Source organism: Rhyacophila brunnea, unplaced genomic scaffold (assembly GCF_057557595.1).
Source record: "Rhyacophila brunnea isolate RB1 unplaced genomic scaffold, BYU_Rbru_1.0 scaffold_15, whole genome shotgun sequence".
NCBI classification, from domain to species: domain Eukaryota; kingdom Metazoa; phylum Arthropoda; class Insecta; order Trichoptera; family Rhyacophilidae; genus Rhyacophila; species Rhyacophila brunnea.
The window spans coordinates 16,095,134-16,114,972 of record NW_028232806.1 but is presented as its reverse complement, the minus strand read 5'-3'; the positions used below and the strand labels follow the sequence as shown (position 1 = coordinate 16,114,972).

General features: G+C 38.1%; 1 protein-coding gene across 1 annotated transcript in view; it reads right to left on the bottom strand.

Annotated features, from left to right (window-relative positions):
• Positions 1-19,839, bottom strand: part of Apoltp (Apolipoprotein lipid transfer particle) — a 105,271-nt gene that overhangs the window by 17,636 nt on the left and 67,796 nt on the right. Inside the window, exons 52-65 of the mRNA XM_085943006.1 lie at positions 19,605-19,716; positions 17,860-18,099; positions 17,092-17,240; positions 16,122-16,305; positions 14,805-14,970; positions 12,852-13,782; positions 11,950-12,145; positions 11,132-11,265; positions 10,591-10,832; positions 9,403-9,605; positions 8,634-8,790; positions 7,542-7,777; positions 6,887-7,011; positions 6,074-6,268 (exon numbers count right to left, since the gene is read on the bottom strand). Of these exons, the coding sequence (XP_085799132.1) occupies positions 6,074-6,268; positions 6,887-7,011; positions 7,542-7,777; positions 8,634-8,790; positions 9,403-9,605; positions 10,591-10,832; positions 11,132-11,265; positions 11,950-12,145; positions 12,852-13,782; positions 14,805-14,970; positions 16,122-16,305; positions 17,092-17,240; positions 17,860-18,099; positions 19,605-19,716 (3,270 nt within the window). The remainder of the gene's footprint in view (positions 1-6,073; positions 6,269-6,886; positions 7,012-7,541; positions 7,778-8,633; positions 8,791-9,402; positions 9,606-10,590; positions 10,833-11,131; positions 11,266-11,949; positions 12,146-12,851; positions 13,783-14,804; positions 14,971-16,121; positions 16,306-17,091; positions 17,241-17,859; positions 18,100-19,604; positions 19,717-19,839) is intronic.

The window sequence follows — 19,839 nt, the reverse complement described above, 5'->3', positions numbered from 1 at the left end:
TAATTTGACTTTGAAAAACACTGAAAATATTGATAATAAATTTAATCTTAAATATGCCGCCACTGGCCCTTTTAATTGTATGCGAATCGAATCTGATACATATAAAGATGTATTTGCAAAAACTACGTCGGCTCAAGACGATATTAGGTGTATAAACGTTTCAAACGCAACGAATAATATTATCGGGAATAAATCGATACAAAACTCGCACGGGAGTTCTAAAAATAAAGTAGTGAGCACGAAAACGTTCAGCGAAACCATGACCTACCGCAGATTGCCTAGGTCAGGATCAGCTAGCAAACTCGCGTCGCCGCAAACGTCAGACGATGCTCGCGAGAAACTAAATAAACGAATGTCTTCATCCAATCGAGGGGGAATAAATATTCTAGCTGTAATAAATAAGATAAATAATAAGAAACGTAAAATAAGTAATAATAAAAATGTTAGTTATAAGGAAAGTCTTGATAAGAAATTTAATAATAATGAAATTGGCAGTACCGGGTCAACTTACATTATGGCGTGCGAAAACGTACTACCAAAGAAGATCGCTATTGCCAATAGTTTTAGTGACGCCTTAGTGAATAATAATAATGTTGTAGCTGATAAATTAGATGTTTTAAATAAATGTTTACTGGATAAAAGTGTGAAATATGATTACGAAAATTTAGTGTTAAATAAAAAAGTGAACGGTAATAGTGTTCAATCACATACTGATAATAGTAATAATAGTGTAAATAATCTAAAATACGGGGTACAAGACGACGTAGCCTCTGCTGGGGTATGTGTGTCTGGGTATGGGGTCAGCTCATATAACGGAGGTGCGCCCCTTCTCAAACTGCCTTTGAGCATCCACGGAGTAACCGGACGTTACGAGGCCGTCGTCGATACTGGAGCCACGAGAACTCTCGTACGGAAGGCATTGGTATGCCCGCCATACAAAGTTAAGGGCGCTCCTCAAATGCTCGTTACCGCGAGTGGCGAAGCTTTGAGCACAAGCGGGGACGTTTTACTCAGCGGATATTTACGTGACAGCCCCGTGGAATTCGATGCTCTCGCCTTGAACAATTTGCAGGTAGATCTTCTCATCGGCATGGATTGGCTGGACAAACAAGAAGCGGTCATTGACATGAAGCGTCGCTGTGTACACTTTGGAAACCACATACGACAAACTGTTCACTGTCAAACGACGAGACCGCCATTGCCTAGCGAACAAATTACCTTGGCAGAACTGTCACCTGACATCCCTGAAAGGGCGCGCGTTGCTTTAACTAAAGTTATGACGGACTTTAGCGACCGGTTTGCCGAACACGGACCACCGAGTAGAACCACGGAATTTCGGATTCATTTAAAGGATACTACACCCTTCAGGTTGGGACCTTTTAGACAATCCGAAAATAAGCGAAGACAAATTCAAGAAAGCGTGCAGCAGATGCTTGCGGACGGTGTAATAGAGCCTAGCAACTCTCCGTACTGCTCTCCTGTACACTTAGTACCCAAACGCGATGGTACCACCCGGTTTTGTGTGGATTACCGAAAACTTAACGCCCTCACTAAGGAGGAGGCTACTACCCTGCCTCTTATTTTAGAGACACTCAAGGACCTAGGCACTGCCACCATTTTTAGCAGCCTAGATTTGCGTAGCGGTTACTGGCAAGTAAAACTTGATAAAAATACTCGACCACTGACGGCTTTCGCTACGGCTGATGGTAGCTGCTATCACTTCAACGTTTTACCATTTGGTTTGCAAGGCGCCTGCGGCGCATTTCAGAGGCTCATGAGCCAAGAGGTGCTGGTCGGACTCATAAACAATATATGCTTAGTCTATTTGGACGACATTATTGTATATAGTCGGTCGTGGGAGGACCACGTGAACCATTTACGAATGGTATTTGAAAGACTACAATACCATGAACTGAGAGTGGCACCAAATAAGTGTCAAATTGGTCTCAGAGAGGTCGACTACCTTGGACACCGCATTACGGCTACTGGAAACGAGCCGCAGTTGCACCATCTGCGAGAGGTAGAAGCGGCCGCTCAACCAACAACCAGGAAAGATGTGCGTAGCTTCTTAGGTTTATGCAATTGGTTACGGGAGTATATACCTAGGTTTGCAGAAATAGCAATACCTCTGACGAAATTACTTCGAACCACTGTAAAATTTCACTGGACCAATGAAGCTACAAATGCTTTCAGACAAATAAAAGAAGCTATGAAACAACCTTTAAAGCTGGCCAGACCGGATTTCGAAAGGCCCTTCTGCTTACAAACCGATGCTTCAGGACATGGAATTGCGGCCGTGCTGTTTCAACGTAAACAAGACGGTGGACGCGATGTCATAGCCTATGCAAGTAGACGCGTGAATGAAGTTGAGAGTAGGTATCACAGTAATGAACTTGAAACCCTGGCGGCAGTCTTCGGTATTACAAAATACCGAGGTTACCTTGAGGATCGAAAGTTCACGCTGATTACCGATAACCGGGCACTCACGTGGCTAAATACAGCGAAAAATCAGAAGGGTAAATTGGCAAGGTGGGCGATGCTCTTGAGCGAGTTTCGTTTTGATACGGAACATTGCCCCGGTATTGAAAACCACCTGGCCGATCACCTTTCAAGGTTCCCTCAAGAACACGCGACCAACGCTAAGGATGCTGAGGAGATAAACAAGCGGATGGAAGCGCCCACGCGAAAACCTGAGCCCCATACCGCTATGTTACTAACAACGGTCACATTACGACAAAAGATTATGGATAAACAACGAACGGATACTACGATACAAGGATTAATACGGCGCATAAATTCGAATGTTGGACCGAGTAGAGAACCCGCCGGCTTGATTGTGAAAAACGGGTTGCTGGTACGGTTGAGTGGAAGTCAGACACCACAAATAGTAGTGCCGGCCTCATTAAGGAAGGAGGTGATGAAAGTTTTTCACGACGAAAATGGTCACCCAGGATCGTTGGAAACGGACTACGCTATCCGCGATGAGTTTGTGTGGCGCAGGCGTAGACGCGAAGTGGAAGCTTACGTACGGGCCTGTGGCATATGTGCCACCCGGAAGCGTGGTGCGTTGCAGCTTAGGGCAGCGGAAACTTCTCATATGGAAGCTAAGCGGCCATGGGAGATCCTGGCATTAGACCTGATGGGACCTTATACTACCACACGCTTAAAAAATAGATTCATTCTGGTAATCACCGACTTGTTTTCACGGTGGGTTGAAGCCTTTCCGTTGCGATCAGCGGTTGTATCACATATCATCCAGTTAGTTCGCGATCAGATCATCCTGCGTTATGGAAGTCCACGGGCGCTTTTAACGGATAACGGAACGCAATTTAGTCACCCGGCATGGCTCGCAGCCTTGGAAGAATGGGATTGTTTACAATGGACAACTGCCATCTACAATCCCAGACAGAATCCGACTGAACGCCGTAACCAGGAGATTAAGAAAGGGTTGCGTATTCGTTTAGCAGGCTTGGACCAAAGTACGTGGGATGCCCATCTCACAGACGTACTGGGTGATTTACGATGCCGGCGCAATGCAGCCACGGGATTCACCCCTGCTGAAGTACTTTGGGGAGCGAAAATGTGTAGGCCTGGATATTGGTCCAACCCGCTAAGGTCGAGAGAGAGTAATGGAGTTGAGCGGAACCGTGAAGGTATGAATGAGGCTGTCTTTGCAAATCAAGAAAGGTATTTCCAACGTCGAAGACAGGATCGTGTGGCTGAACCACCGGCTTACCAAGTTGGGGAATCGGTATACACGAAGGAATATCCCAAAACAAGACCAGGAGCAAGTGCGGGACTTGAACCTAGATGGACAGGACCTCATAAAATTATCTGGAAAGTTGGCAAAGTGACGTATTACGTAGCTCGGCGTGGCCGACCTTATAAATTTCATGTAGATCAAATCCGTAAACATTACCCTCCCGCTGAGACGGAAGCGGAAGACGATATAGGAGATGACGAGGAAGATAATTTGGAAGCACTAAGGGGGTCTCCTCTCGAAGTGAGCGAATCTGAAGGCAGCGTAACCGGGCAACTTATGATACCAGAGCTTGATGGTGTGGAGAGTGCGCACTCTCCTTTCTCGTCGCAGGTTCATGAGGAGGCTAGGGACGTGACGCCTGAAAGAAGTCGTGGCACAACGGGAGGTACTCTCGAAGTGTTGCCATCCAAGAAGAGGAAGTGGAAGAGAATACTTGCGGCTAAAAACCATCCTACTACCGGTGGGAAAGCCATGCCGTCAACGAGCCTGGCCGTTGTACCGCTAAATGACGCTTTGCCCACAGCGGTAGGAATGAATGCAAGCACAGTATCTACCCATGAGGTGATGCTGCAGAGACCAGCAGACGAGTGGGAAACTTTCCATAGAAAGATATCCGCTGCTCGGGACGAGCCTGGCCCAGTAGTCACGCTACTATCTCGCCCTCGTCGCGAAGGCAGACGACGTCCGGCTAGGTACGCTCCTATAGCGCCAGAAAGAAAATAGAAGTGCTTAGCGAAATAATAATTCCGAACGAGGGCTAAACGTCTACAAATGTAGCCTCTCGGAATACAAAAAACTGGACAGCCCAAGAGTCAAAGACTGCAGCTCCACGACCCCTCCGCTGACTAATAAAAACGAATAAAATAACAAGAAAACCTAATTAAAACAAAGTAACACAAAATAAATGTACTACACTGAAATTAAATCAAACTCTGACCTATTCAAAAGTATCGCGAAAGCATTGCTTTGAGCTGAAAATAATAATCCAAAATAAATATAGAAAATAATAAAAATAGAGCTAAAGTATAGAGTTTCATGTTAGAATAGTTAGATTGTAGTTGAATTCTTTTATAAACTGTTTATCATGCTATGTACTTAACGGATGAACAAGGAATTGGATGGGTGGCCGATGAGATCAGGGCGTACCTTTCGACTTTAATCCAGATGGGGCGAATTGATACACCCCTGTTACAGGCGGGCTTCTCCCGGTGTAAAATAATCATTTAGTAGCTCAAGTCGAAACGTAACCCTGACCTCTAGAAACGGCTTCATAAAACATCTAATCTGATTCCTTGCTCAACCACGTAAGTATTTTTTTATTTATAAGTAAGGGCCTTCGTCCGGTGTGTGAAAATCACATATTGGGCGGAGGTGTAATTAAGATAAATTTAATTTAATTTAAAATGTATAAATGATCATGTATGAAAGAGATAATTTTAAGACTAAATATAAGTATTTAAATATAATAAATTTTGCCGCGCTTGCCGGCAACGTAAAAATCCCTGCGCGCCTGCGCCGAGGTGGTCCTCGTGATTCGTCAAATCAAAATCAGGCGATAAAATTTGGCCAATCACGAGAGTCCTTTTTGTTGGACGGCGTAGGTACGCGAGATTTGAAGAAAGAAAAGAAAAGGATGTTAGTAAGCGTCCCCTTTCCGATAGGTACGGACCTGACGACTACAACTGTAAAAATCCCAAATGTAATTTGTAAAACTAAAAATGTAAAATATAAGAAGACCACGTTACGAGCACGAAAGACCGTGTTTTATTTACACTCCAACCGTTTGAATTTCTTTTTTTGTGAATCCGGGGTTCGATGAACACCTGAGCTAGCCGCTGGAACCCCGGGGATCTCAGTATCCGATCGCAGTTTAGCCCCTCACCTTTGACAGTTAAAAACTAAACTACCTACGTATCGGCGCGAGACATCAATGCGAGAGAGAGAGAGAGACTCAAGTCATATGGCCGTCTCTGGTCTCGAGTACCCTTTGGTATGGGCAATAATGTCGACACGGATTATGACTAATTCAGGTAGTGATAAGTTTCGACATGCCATATTTCGATAACCTACGTCACTTTCGCGAATAACTATGATGTTTCACACGACTCGCAAGTTCTAACATAAGGCCCCTGTACTTATATCATTGTAGTTGTGTAAACCAGTAAATAGACACGCAATCGCAATCTACACTACAAGTCTTCACTTCATCTTCACAGCATCCCAAATGGGTTTAAAAAATCAATGGCAACATTGATATGTCACATGTTATTTCATATTTTGCGCAGTAAAATATATTAAATCATAACAAACCTGTTATCTGTCAGTCCATGGTTGTTAAGTTTAGTTTCTAGAGTATTGATGAAGACATCGAGGTTCTTCTCTCGTCGTATGTTCATGTTGCAATCGTGGGCCTCCACAATGAATACAACATCCATAGCGTTTGTCACGTTCAGTACGTAATTGAACGAACCCTCTTCAACCACTTCTCCGGAAGGCGATATGCATCTACAAGTAATTAAGGTGAAAAAAATACATCAACAATCAAAATAGAATTTGATAGTACATATTATGGTACATGTCAAATAATTACACACAACTTGAATCGACTTGAAGTGAACTGCGATAACAATATACAAGTTTATCATTGGAAGTATATTATGGTGTAGTGTATTATATAATTTGACATACAGCTATCCTGCCATGTCGACATGGAACATAAAAACAAACCAAAATAACACAGCCTAACATAATGGTCCTTTCTACCTTGAAGCATCCGCTCAGTAAGTTTGTGTTAGGTTAGGTTAGGCATTCATAGTAGGTAATTTTTACACATATTACTATGCAATGGCAAAGGGTGGAGATATAGACTATGAAGATCCGACATAAATAGTGCACACTAAACTTTGTCAGTCGTACTTATTTGACTTCATTGAATTAAAAATACAAATTACAGATGGTATTGGCAGATTAGTTTTTAAAATTCAATAATTAAACCCTGCCTAAACCAAACCCCCCTACCTACCAGTCAAAATTGTCACATTATATTATCAGACCACGTTCCACTGACATATATGACCAACCCCATAGCTCACTAAATTATATTGTAGATTTTTTGTTACTCACTCTAAACATTTTTCAGGTGTTCTAATCGGTATATGGTCCACCAGACAAAGTTCCATATATATGTTGGCAAGTATACACGGGTCCAATCCGGTAATACATTCATCATAGAATGACGCAGCATCGATCTAAGGGGAAAAATATTGAGATTAATTACAATGTTGGAAACATAAGTGTAATTAATCAATCATCCACAAGAAATAATGATAGCCATTCTGTCTTAAGCTAAGCGTGCATGAACGATTAAGATTAAAACGCCTGTACTCATTTGTAGAGACTCATTTTCACATTTACTGATTTTCACGATTTGTCATATAGCACCATACAAATACAACATCGCGTCTTGCTTACGCTTGAAGAATGAGATTGGCAAGACAGTCTGCACTTATACGTGTGAACAGTGTTGTTATCGCCATCGGTGCCAGTAAATCCTTGCATGTGTACAGGCGTTATTACTATGAGAGAGGTGTGTTGATGTCGAATACAGAAAAAAGTTGTATTCGACATCAACAAAATTACAATTCTCTTTCATTTCTTCAGTACGTAAAACCTGGCCAGACAAAAATGTAATAACTCAAAAAGAGAACATGTCGGGAAAAAAGGGATGTATGGTAACCCTAATTTATTAACTAGTATTCAAAATCGAATAAATAATTACCATTGGGAAGCATGCCTTCAACGGAGACACTTTATTCTTGAAGTAAGCCTCGCAGACTGTCTCGTTGGCTGCTAACTGTGGCTGGGGGGGATTGCTGAACGAGCCCGGTATGATCTTCCAACTGTCAACAAATTCTTCAGTAGTTTCCGCCGGTTGCATGTTTGGTTTCAGCATGTCGTCAAACGGTTCGTTGTTCATTGTACCAAATAGGCCGCCCAGACGGGAGAAGTACCAACCTAGAAAAATATTCAAATCATTCATTTATGCATTTTTATGCAGGATAACCTAAAAATACGCACGTCGCCAACACAAACTGCATTTTCAGAAATAGTTCTCATCATTATAGAGGAACCGGTAGAAACTAAATGGATGTTAGCGAGTTTTCATCAGCTTGATGAGTGGCAGAAAGACTCTCAGGAAAGGCATACAAGACACAGGTTTCAATGATAAACTCATTGTCATGAAATTTCCAGTTTTACATAACCCATGCAAATTTTACGCATTATTTTCTAAGTCTGTTAATTTCTCTTGTTCACTCTGGGTCAGGCACTATGGCAAAAATAATGGTAATAATAATAGCTTATAGTAACATCTATTGACATAAAATAGAACTAACGATCTCAGCCGATAATGAAGTACTCGTATTATAAATATCATTTATTGTATTAGATTTATTGAGTAGTCAATGTCAAACCTTTCAATCAAGCAGTTCATAAATAATCTCTCAATTGAATAATCATTTCTCACATACTGTGTTTGTCCACAAAAGACATTAAACTTCTAAAAATAATGAAGCAATTTTATCTTGTAATATTAAAATAGATATGAAACAACACACAGCAATAGGTATATATATATCCATATAAAACTAAACTTAATAGTTTCTATTAGATTAAAATAACAAACAATTACTGCAAATGGTAATCCCAACGGAAAGTGATGAACAACTACAATCTACAGCTATATAGAGTGATAAACTATGGAAAATAATTATACGAAGATCAAAGTAAGTATTGGATATCTTTCAAAATGTAGCGAGCACACCAATATAATAATAAAATAGCACATTATTAAATCAATATTTGAACTTACCATCCATGGTAATGAGGCACGTCTTGAATAAGAATTTACACCGAATGTTGACTCCGTTTACATTGTCAATCTTTATGTATTCTTCGTCTCTCTCGATGATCCAATCGTCCACTTTACTCGGGAGTGAAAGAATGGCCGAACCACCAACTGTCACTGACTGAAAATTACAACATGCTACAATAATTTGGCAATAATTTATATTGAATATTCAAACAGTTTTTGTGATACATAATAATTTGAATCAAACCATTTTTTTTATATAGTTATTTGTGATACAGGTGCAAATATTTACTTTCAAAAACCATGTACAAAAAAATACAGTTACAAAACACTCTAAAATATTCCAATCTTAATAAGATCATATGGGCCTCTACAGAGTGGAGGTTTGTATTCACAGATTTTTTTTACGAAATGGATGTTAGCCACTTGCTCAACCTATTAGATGCATACTCTGACTCAGACACAAATTGAAAAACAATATGTGTATTTGCCAGATCCAGGATTTGAAACTGGGATCCACGACGTTATAGGCCAACGCTTCAGCCGCTCGGCTATATTATTATTAGTTATATTATTAGTTACATTCGACAGTGCGGCCCCTTCTCGTCCTGGCGTTCAGTTGTCCCTGTGCCTCATTGGCTATGCTTACATAGCGCCTGTTATATTGATGAGGGGTACAGCGATTTTTTTCGATTATTTTTATGTTTCCTGTCAAAACTATCAAACCTTACAGTAATGCGGTATATTTGTAATATATAAAATTAGTTACCTCTTCAAACAAGTCTACATGAACCAAAGACTTCTTGCCAAGCAATACGAGTTTGTATTTCCCAGGAGATTCTGACTGCACAAGTATGGTGAAATTCTGAGCGAGGAAGTCAGCCGACAGGAGGAAAGTGCCCGGCTTGGTGATGGTGTAAACTTGACGGTCCATTGTCACCACTGTTCCATGGCCGGAGATGAGTGCATGGCCTGGAAATGTTACAATGAAAAAAATATTGAGAATTCTCGAGAAATTATAAAAAGGGGTGATTCAATTTCGAGATTCTCATTTCTTGAGCAATTGTAAATAATCTGAACATTGAATAATAAAGTCATGAGACGAAACATGAACTAAGAAATAATACCACATGCCAGAGGACAATTATTATTCTATGTCTATTTGCAAGCCGTCTGTGAATGCCGACATGTTATTGTGCGAAACCGAAAATACACAAATGACACAATAGCATATTGTTGCACCCCACAAGCAACATGGTTGTCATCCACAATCCATAATGAGAATAATGATAACTTAAAGCCATCACAATATTTCAAATAGTCCGGTTTCACATATCAAACCTTGCTATAGCACAATGAACAAATTAAAACCAAAATCTCCCTCCTGTAAAACCGTCAAAATGAATTTATAGAGAATCCTGAGACATTTAATGAAATTTGGTTGAAATCTTTGCAGTTTTTCATAGTAAAAGTGACAATATTGAAGGTTGCTAGAAATGACACCTTTTCTGTTGGACAGGGTTGGCCTTTTTTCTTCAATTGCAATAGCTTTAGTCGGTCCATGGCACATGCCTAAGCATTAAAATTTTCCGACCTCGTCCGATCCTAATAGGATCATATGGGCCTCCGCAGAGTGTAGATGTGTAATAACAGATTTTGTTTTTACGGGAAATGGATGTCAGCCACTTGCTCAACCTATTACGTCCACACTCTGACTTACACACAATTTGAAAAACAATATGTGTACTTGCCAGACCCAGGATTCGGACCTGAGACCCACAACACTATAGGCCGACGCTTAAGCCGTGCGGCCATCATCATGGAAAATATACCTTGGATTAAACATTATTTGGTATTATTTCAAACATTCTTAAAATATCGCATTATTTACGGGTAACCTAATATGTATTAATTTCTCAAAAAAAAACCTAAAATAATTAACAATGCTTTTTCTCACCTGTGAATGGAGGTAGCAAATTATGCACATACAGATAGGGCATGAAGTCATAGTAATACGACATGACAGAGAAGTTGGAGAGCAGCCAAGTGTCCATAAGGTTATGGACCATCTTGTACTCGGCGACCTCAGTGAAGGCGGGAGTCCTGTTGAAGGCATGCCACGGCACTGGAATCTTCTGCTCCAGGAAAAGGAGGCCTTTTCGGACGTCAAAGATGAAGTTCGTCTTGGCTACTCGGTGACTAGAATATTGTGATGATGAAATAATTAGATAAAAGTTATTGAATTGCTATATTTTTTTTCCATTGGGCCTACAATCCAATGTGGATTTTGGACGCCTCGCGATTATTAAATAGTTAAATTATAATCTAGCGAAAATTATGATAAAACAAAATCGGAACGGTACAAAAAAAAAACACCTGTCAATTATTGGCAGTTAATGTAATACTTTGATAGTTTCAATACAGCTATCAATGAATGAAAAATTCGTAATATAGTTAAATAGTTAGGTAATTGGATGATATTAAAAAGTGTTACTCACGTTTCTTCAAGTTGTAACGCGGTCTTCGCCACTTCGGTCATCTTCTTGTATAGTGTGTCAAATATAATGTCTAATGCTTCGCCCACTTTGAAATAGTCATACCACCATTGTAATCTACCCTTGGCTTCCCAGAACTGGAAAATTGAACAGTAAAATAATCAACAACAATGAATTAAATAAAAGCTAAAACACATTAAACAAACTATAATAGAATATACATAATTTGAAAACGCATTAGAGACATACCCTGCATCTGTCAGAATCTGGCCATCGATTAGTTTTTCGACTCAGTGGTCAGTGTCGACTTAAGGTGACGCATCAGTGAAACGGCAAATAATTTTCAACTGTAGGCGCGACGAAATTTTGGACTCGCTCGCATTCAGTGAGAGAACGTCGAGCTAGAAACACGTCACTTTGCTTCATGATGGCGACGGGCCAATTAATTCTTAAATCGTGTAAAGATGACTAAAAACGTTACCCATTTACTTTAAAAAGAAAACATGTCAATGAATATATTATTATTGTTACTAATAGAACAATAAACAGAACATAAAATGGACGTATGTTGGATTTATATGACAAATAATATTTCGTTTGACAGGCGTCATTTGCACCCGCGACCCGCAATCCGCGCATCGCCTAGCAGCGATCTTTTTAGACCGTGCCTCAACTGATGTACGGCCTTAATATAAAGTTGTTGCATTTTTAATCAATTTAAAATAGAAGGAAAACAAGTGCGAGCATCATGTTTGAATTTAAATACAATTATTATCACAAAGCCATTTGAGCAACAAGACATGTTGTAATAATGAACTTACTTTTGCTTTAAAGAATTTCACAACGGACAATTCTTGCAATTGATTTAGCTCGTTCCATATTTCAGTGGCTATCTCTTTGAACTCTTTCTGGAACGGAATATGGATCAGTATCTTGTCGTTGAAGAAGTTCATGAAGACGCCCGTGTATTTCTTTATGTTTGTCACAGCATCATTGTTATGTATGTCCTTCCAGAAACTGAAATATATAACAAATACAATGAGAATGAATACTTATAATATTAACACACAGCTGTAGACAGTACAGACTGTAGCACGGCTGTAGAGATCCGACAGAAAGAATGCACACTAAACTTTGTCAGTCATACTTATTTTTTTTCATTGAATTAAGAATGCAAATTTTGCACATGGTGTTGGTTAGTTTGTAAAACTTAAGATATATTATAGATAGAAGAATGTTTTTTATTCATTATTGTTTGGTTCAATTTTATTTTAAAAATTAACCAACACCATCTGCAATTTTTATTCTTAATTCAATATAAACATATATGACTGACAAAATTTGGTGGGCACTATTTTTGTCAGATCTCCACACCCTACCTCCACTCCTCACCACGGATACTATGCGATTATTTAGAGCCTACCTTAATATAAATGATTTTTTCACTACATAATACATAACAGACTAATAGAATCATCGATACGTAATATATAATAATCGCAATATAACAGATCCGCTGAGTCGTATATTTACCACCAATACACCAGTATAGGTGTTCAAAGGCTGTAATAATCCGCACATAAAAATTATCATGTTTTCATATAGAATATCGTGACATCTACCAGTAAATAATTGTCTTAACAGACCATCGTATTTATACAAAGTAGAAAGTTTTACTGGATCAATGAATTTCTAATGCAGTTTAATTAATCCTAATATTTACCTGTCTAAATCCTGAGTAAGCGTTGATAGCATTGTAAAGTAGGGCGATTCCCTCAGCTCATTTGTCCTGGCGTAGACGAAGTCCAACAGCTCACTGCTGAACTTCCAGAAGAAAGTTTCGACGTAATGAACAAACTTCAAAAACGTCGGCTCCAGTGATTTCAGTAGATTCCTCCAGAACTCATTCAGCTTACTAATGACATTATACCAAGTCGTTTCGCAGTAGTGTATAAATGACAGATGCATTTGTTTCACAAACGAGTCGTATTTCAATATTCCGGCCTCTATCATTTCGGATACTTGCTCCATGAAATCTTCTTCGAGAATTTTACTGATTCTTTCCATGAGTTTAGCGTAAGACGTCTTCAAAGTCTCGATAATCCACAGTATACTCTGTCTTAACGAGTGTTTAGTTTCACCCATCATCTGCAGCATTTCGTTGACGATATCCGGCAAACTTTCAATATGATTTCTGAGAGATAACTCATCCATAATGTGAATACTAAATTCGACAATATCTTTTATATAAAACTCGTTGGCATTATATGAAACATTCAAGAACTCATGGAATTGTTCAATATCCAATTTAATAACGTGCAAGTCATCCACGTCTTCTAAGAATTCTCTGACTTTCGGCTTTGCGTCACTCCACACGTTTTTAAGCACGGCATGCGTTTCAAGAGGAATACTTTTCCACATAACTAAAACCTCGTAAGTGCGTAAATAGAATGTTTTCAGCAGTTGACCGATGTTGCTTTTCACTTCTTGGTAAATTTCCGGTCGCCAGGATATTCTGCTAGTTAGTAATCTGGAATGGTTCAGTCGTATGTACGAGGAAATGTCGATGGTTTTGACGTCATCGAAATCTCTCCACGCACCGAGCTCTGCGGACCTGGCGTCAATTATTTGACCAATCAGATGGTAAGATACATCTGAAATAAATTTTTAATTCAACTGATTTTATTGATCGATTATAAAAATAAATTTATGAAAGAACATAACCAAAAAGACATTTTTCTTGTTTATTGCCATCGTTTTTGGTAGCGATGTTTTTTATGATTGTTCATTCAAATATTCTAAATAATGACGATTCGGTGAATTTGGCTGCCCATCTATGTACAATAATTGACTTTTAGTATTGATCTTGCCAATATATCGACATTTAATAATGTATGGAATTCACTGATTGAGTGAAACTAAAATTGTTTTAAAATGCTTGGGGTTTTCAACAGATGCAGACAATATCAGTGTAAAGTTTACTACAAATAAATCTGCAAATCAAAATGACTTCAACTAATTTAATAGATACAATATTATTATGATTTCATAAATTATGACATTCGCACATTTGTGTCAGCAGTGTATTAAAAATCATTTTGTGACTAATAGACAGTCTTAACTAATATTTTGCATATACATACATTCATAAGCAACAGGTTATCAACGACGCAAGAGTCAGAAACACTATATCACACAAAGTCACACCAGCAGCTTATTAAACTATATTTTGTGATACTGTTTGCACTACCGAAACCAGAAGATATTGATAATTTTCGGTCCCATTTTTAGCACCAATTTGGTACCCGGTATCAAATCTGTAACTACCCGCCGCATTTGGAACAATTAACACCAAGCCTGGCGGCCAGTCGTGAAGTAAATATTTTAATTCGTCTCTGTTCTGGCAGAACACACTAACTGGAGAGTACTAGTTTTGAGTACTTTGACTTTGAAGTCGTTAAAAAGTTTGAAATAATGGTCTATCATGTGAGTTTATTAAGTAATCGTAAAAAGGATGACTTTAAAATAAAGACTGTTTATTTATTATTAAGAAGGTTTCCAGACGGTAAAGTTTGAAATAAGGAACATTTTGGTACTAACTCAATATGTAATTTTTTCGAATTAGTGTTTTCTGCCAGAACAGTGACGAATTGTAACTAAGATAATAATATATTACCGTCACTCTTATTGAAGTGAGCAAGAATAGATTTGTCCTTGGCGGAGATAACCCAGACTCCTGTGTCGTTGCCAGAAGTTCTGTTGACGGATGCCAGAACCTTATATTCGGGATACATGGAGCTCCAAGTTGTATTCATGTTGAACCATTCGTTGTCTTTGGTGTACTGAAATAAAAATAGTTAATTAACTATAGTTTGGAAATAAGTTAACAAGAGAATCGTGTGAGCAAAAAATTAGGTTATTTTGATTGCAATACCCGCCCAATACTTGCAGAAGTATTGGATTCAGATCTCAAATCAGTTTTAAAATATCTTTCGTCATATGAATACAATATCATAAATTAATATAATATGCATAACATTTTCTCTCCATTTTCTATGGCCAAAAAGTAATACTTGTTAAAAATTATATTTATACTCAATCAATATTAGGACGGCATATAGTTGAAATATACATGCTGTCCTGCTTTGACAATTCTCTCGCGCGATGACGAATAGAATTAATTTTAATTACAGTATAACTCCTATTTTACGTTTTTTAAGGGTCTGGAAAAAAAACCTAATTGGAGGGAAAATGTAAAAGGGGAGTATTGAAAAAAAGAACATTAAAATTTTATGTTTCTAAAAAAATAACGTTTTATTAAAAAACAACATTCAATTAAAATTTTTATTGAAAAAATCATGTAGATATGTATACTAGTTTGTTGCATTTTTGTTTTTTTGTTATGTAATTCTCTTTCTACTATATAAACATTTAAAAGTGTCATCTTGGATATCAGCAAAGTTTGTAAAGTAGGTTTTTAAACCCTCGGTGAACCTCTTGCTTCTTCTTTTGTTGGAATATCAACCTCGTCTTCATCAGACAGTTCTTCAGAAGCGCGCGTAACTCGCATATTTTTAATATTTCCGACGTAAATCGCGGGAAATAAAAACGTAAATGCGGGTATTAAATGTACTGAAATACATCGGGACCGAAAAAATTACACGCAATTGCCGGGAAAATGTGAATACCGGGCACGTAAAAACGAGGTTATACTGTAATTGGTATCAATTATCGACATTTGTCAATACGAAATAACATTTTACGAGCGTCAGTGGCATTTTTGGGTAAATATGGATTAATTTTGATTTGTAGTGTTCTTCAGCTGTGTTCTAATAATACATTGATTAAATAAAAGCAGGTTATTAAAGGACGGTTTCGCGAATTCATAGTTGAACTACATGATTAACTGATTTATGGATGTTACATGTACATCAAAAATACGTGGATGCAATGTTACACACAGAGAATAGGTAAAAAAAAAAGAAGCAGTTACCTCATAGTGTAGCAAATGATTCCTCAAATCCAAAAGAACGGCCCCGTGCCTGATAGTCTCATGGAATACAGTCTTCTGATACTTGTAGTAGTTGTTGACGTGGTAGACATTGTACTGCATGTTCATTTCACTCTTCACCACGAGGTCTAAATCTGTGGCGGGGTGTTTGCAATCTACTTCAATGCTGAAACAATTAAAAATATACTAAAAATCGTGTAAAATGAGAACAATTTTAAGGTCAACTATTGGCCTAGTAGTTCTTGGCACATGTTATTTGTCAAAATACTCCAATTGGTAATTTGCCTAATTTTTTACGCATATACATACTGTAAACTGATGACTCTATGTCAAATTATTAAAACACACCAGAAGATTGAGCAAAATTTCCTAGACGGTGGGTTTGATGTATTGAAAAACTGCAATTACCACGTGGGCTTAATTTTATTATTTAAAACAAGTGTTACATTTGGGTACAATTTTAAACATGGTTACATAATTTGTCATGATAGAATGGGAGCGACGAGGACATCGCTGCCTGGTAGCAAAAATTATTCGATTACATTTGTTTAAACACGATTTTATGTTATCAAGTCGGCATGAATCCATGCTCTACTCTCGATTTTCTGAAAAAAAGGTTTCTTCCCAGGTAGAGCTTTGTCGATGGGCAACTGTTACTCCTATTGATATTTTTACGTGTTTTGTCCCGAAAGGGCGAAAATTTTGAAATTAATAAAATTAAATTTGGTCTATTTGGATCAAACAATTCTTTAGACCGTAATAATGGATTGGAATATCATAATGGTAAAAATATATATATTTTAGGCACAATATTTCCAAAAATATATTTCAATGTATTTTTTTGTCAGTATGGCGCATATCAAAAAAACTTTGATCGTAAACCAAAAATCATTACCGTATTGTGAAGCACTACAAGTGTATAAAAGTTGGGAACCTGTGGATTATTAAATACCTGTAATCTCTCGTGGGACCATTGGAGAAATCTTTCAGGATGGTGTTGAACGTCAACCGTTCATTCTCATAGTCGGAATATTCAAGAATGACGGACATGTTGGACATCGTTGCAATATCACTTGAATATTTTCCCAACAGAGTAACATCCTGAAATAATTATAAATAATTTTTATATGCACATAGCTTATACTAGAATTATGGGCTCGTAAATATGAGAGCTAATGTATCATGGATTGCTTGAAATGAGATTGCATGTAAGTAACTCTGCGCCACTGGCGTACGCAATATGTAATATAGAGTAATCTTCTGTAAATTACGCATCCTAATATAGTGAAACAACTTAAACTTGAAATTGTGCAGATTGCGATTTCTTCGAATGTGTACATAGGATAAATTTAATTATTGTCACCAATATTATTTCTGACCGCTCTTACATGAAGCCTATTGCATCATTTTCTCTTGCTTAGCGTCAATCTAACTATGTCAGATTTTCTGTCAAAACTATCGAACTTCACGTTTATGCGGTACGTTTATAGCAAGATACTTATTTCATGTTTTGATAATGGGTAAGAATCTTATGAAATAAAAATCTGAATAGAAAAGATCCCATTGCCCGAGGCAAAATCGATCGTCAATATGACTCACCATAATGAATATTAATATTATACATGTCAGAAAAAAGTAAGACACTTTTGTAACAAATGAATGACTTGCAGCTAATTTAATCATTATTGTTGTTCAAAATATTAACAATGTTAATTGTTACCTTGCTAAAGGACGGATGTGACAAAGTAAACCTGACGTCATGCTTATTGATTCCTTGCACTATTTCAGGATTGTCCCATCGTCCGTCCAGCCTGACAGTCTTGTTGTCACCGTCCAGTGACCACTTCAGGGTCGCCCCTCCATCCAGGAATGTTTCCCGCAAACTGTACACCGCCAACGCTTTAAAGGATCTATTGGGGTACATTACGTTTACGTTGAGTTCTTGAGATTCCAGATCACCCTAAAATGATTATTCAATCGTCAAGTTTAGTGGAAATGTTCTGCCTTGAGCAATGATGAATGGTGTTATATATTATTATGATAACGGATAATTTTACAATTTCTTCAAATATAAACTCTAATGAAAGGTTTACTGAATATATTTTACAAAGTACCTAATTTATATTTTTTTTTAAATTAATATTGAAGACATGTTGAGAAAATAATGATTCTATAAAGTGCTATCTATAACCATGAATATCTAACGTGTAATATTACATGACTTTATTCTTACAATATCAATATCATTTACAATAATATACTTTAATTGTTTAAGTATATTTTATGTGATCATGAAATGTTAATTTCTAATATGAGAAAAGACAGAGAGTCATAATGACATAGGTATACATAATATTTCATACTAAGTTTAAAAATATTCAGGCTTAGCTCACAATGATACCCTAAAGTCTTCATTTTCGACCGAGTGATAAATCAGATTGTAATAATTCTTTACTTGGTAATAACAGTTTCACGGGCTTTTAATGTATTAATTTGGTGTATAAGAGGTAATTAACTATATATATTGATACCACATGAAGGTCTCCCACAGGAGACCACCTCAAAGGGCGGACCGAACCATCATATTTCCCAAAATACCACAGCCTACGTCCACTCTTCGCGGTTATCGCAACCCTCGGCCGAGCGAAGCCCGCCTCAACCGGAAATTCAAATTCGTTAGAATCCCGCCAAAACAGACGCGGCCTACCGATAGCGCCGCCACCGGTCAATTTGTCGGTATAACAGGGAGGTTCGCGACCGAGAGCGGGATGACGCCGAATCTGACGGTTGAACACGCGCGAAAAGGTTCTTCTTCGATTGGCCGCCGGACAGCGAGCATCATCTCTGCTCGCCTCGGACGCGAAGCCAAGATACATATCCCGCCTAAAGGACCGCGTCGGCAGACTTCTTAAGCATCTCCAGGAAATAAAGAACCACATCGGCAGCACGCCAAGCCGCAAGCCCCGATCCTATCTCCCATCGGACAGCGAGCATCGCCTCGGATGCCAAGCATCAGCAGCTAGGACGCAAAGAAGCCACGTTTGCAGCCCGCCAATTACCGACCGACCGCCATGACAATAACATGTAACGACTTAAAATAAACCAGCCTTGACAAAATACCCCGTGCGTTTCTGTCCCCCACCCCCGCTTTGACCTTGACGTTATCACGGCCTGCTATCTCTGCTTCACACGCGGAAGGCCGGTGATAATATGTTGTCAGTTGTGTATTGATGAGTGCGCATAGTTCCTGTAAATGTCGGAAGGCGAAACCACGGTCGCAAAAAATTACAGAAAAGTACAAAACTTAAATTAATTCAAATTCTATTCTGGTATTGTCAATACTATTAATTTTATTAATATTTTTTAGGTTACTTACCGATGGTAAATGGGTTATGTACCAAAAATAGTTAATTTGGTTTAAGTTTAGAAAGGTTTTTTTCAATTTCAGTTATTATAGGTAGGTACCTGAGTTTTGTTTTGTATTTGAATGTCATACTGCAGCCAAACTTCTGGTGCCCAAACCAATTTGGATCCTTGGAAGAGATTTTTCTCTCCAGATTCGTAATTGTTCTCCAATCTGTGAATGACAATAACGGGAATGAAATCTCAATCTTGAATGTCATGGTAGCCGTATTTTGAATGGGATTTTTCATAATACAACCCACATAAGAATTTAAGAATTTGATAAATTTTAAATATG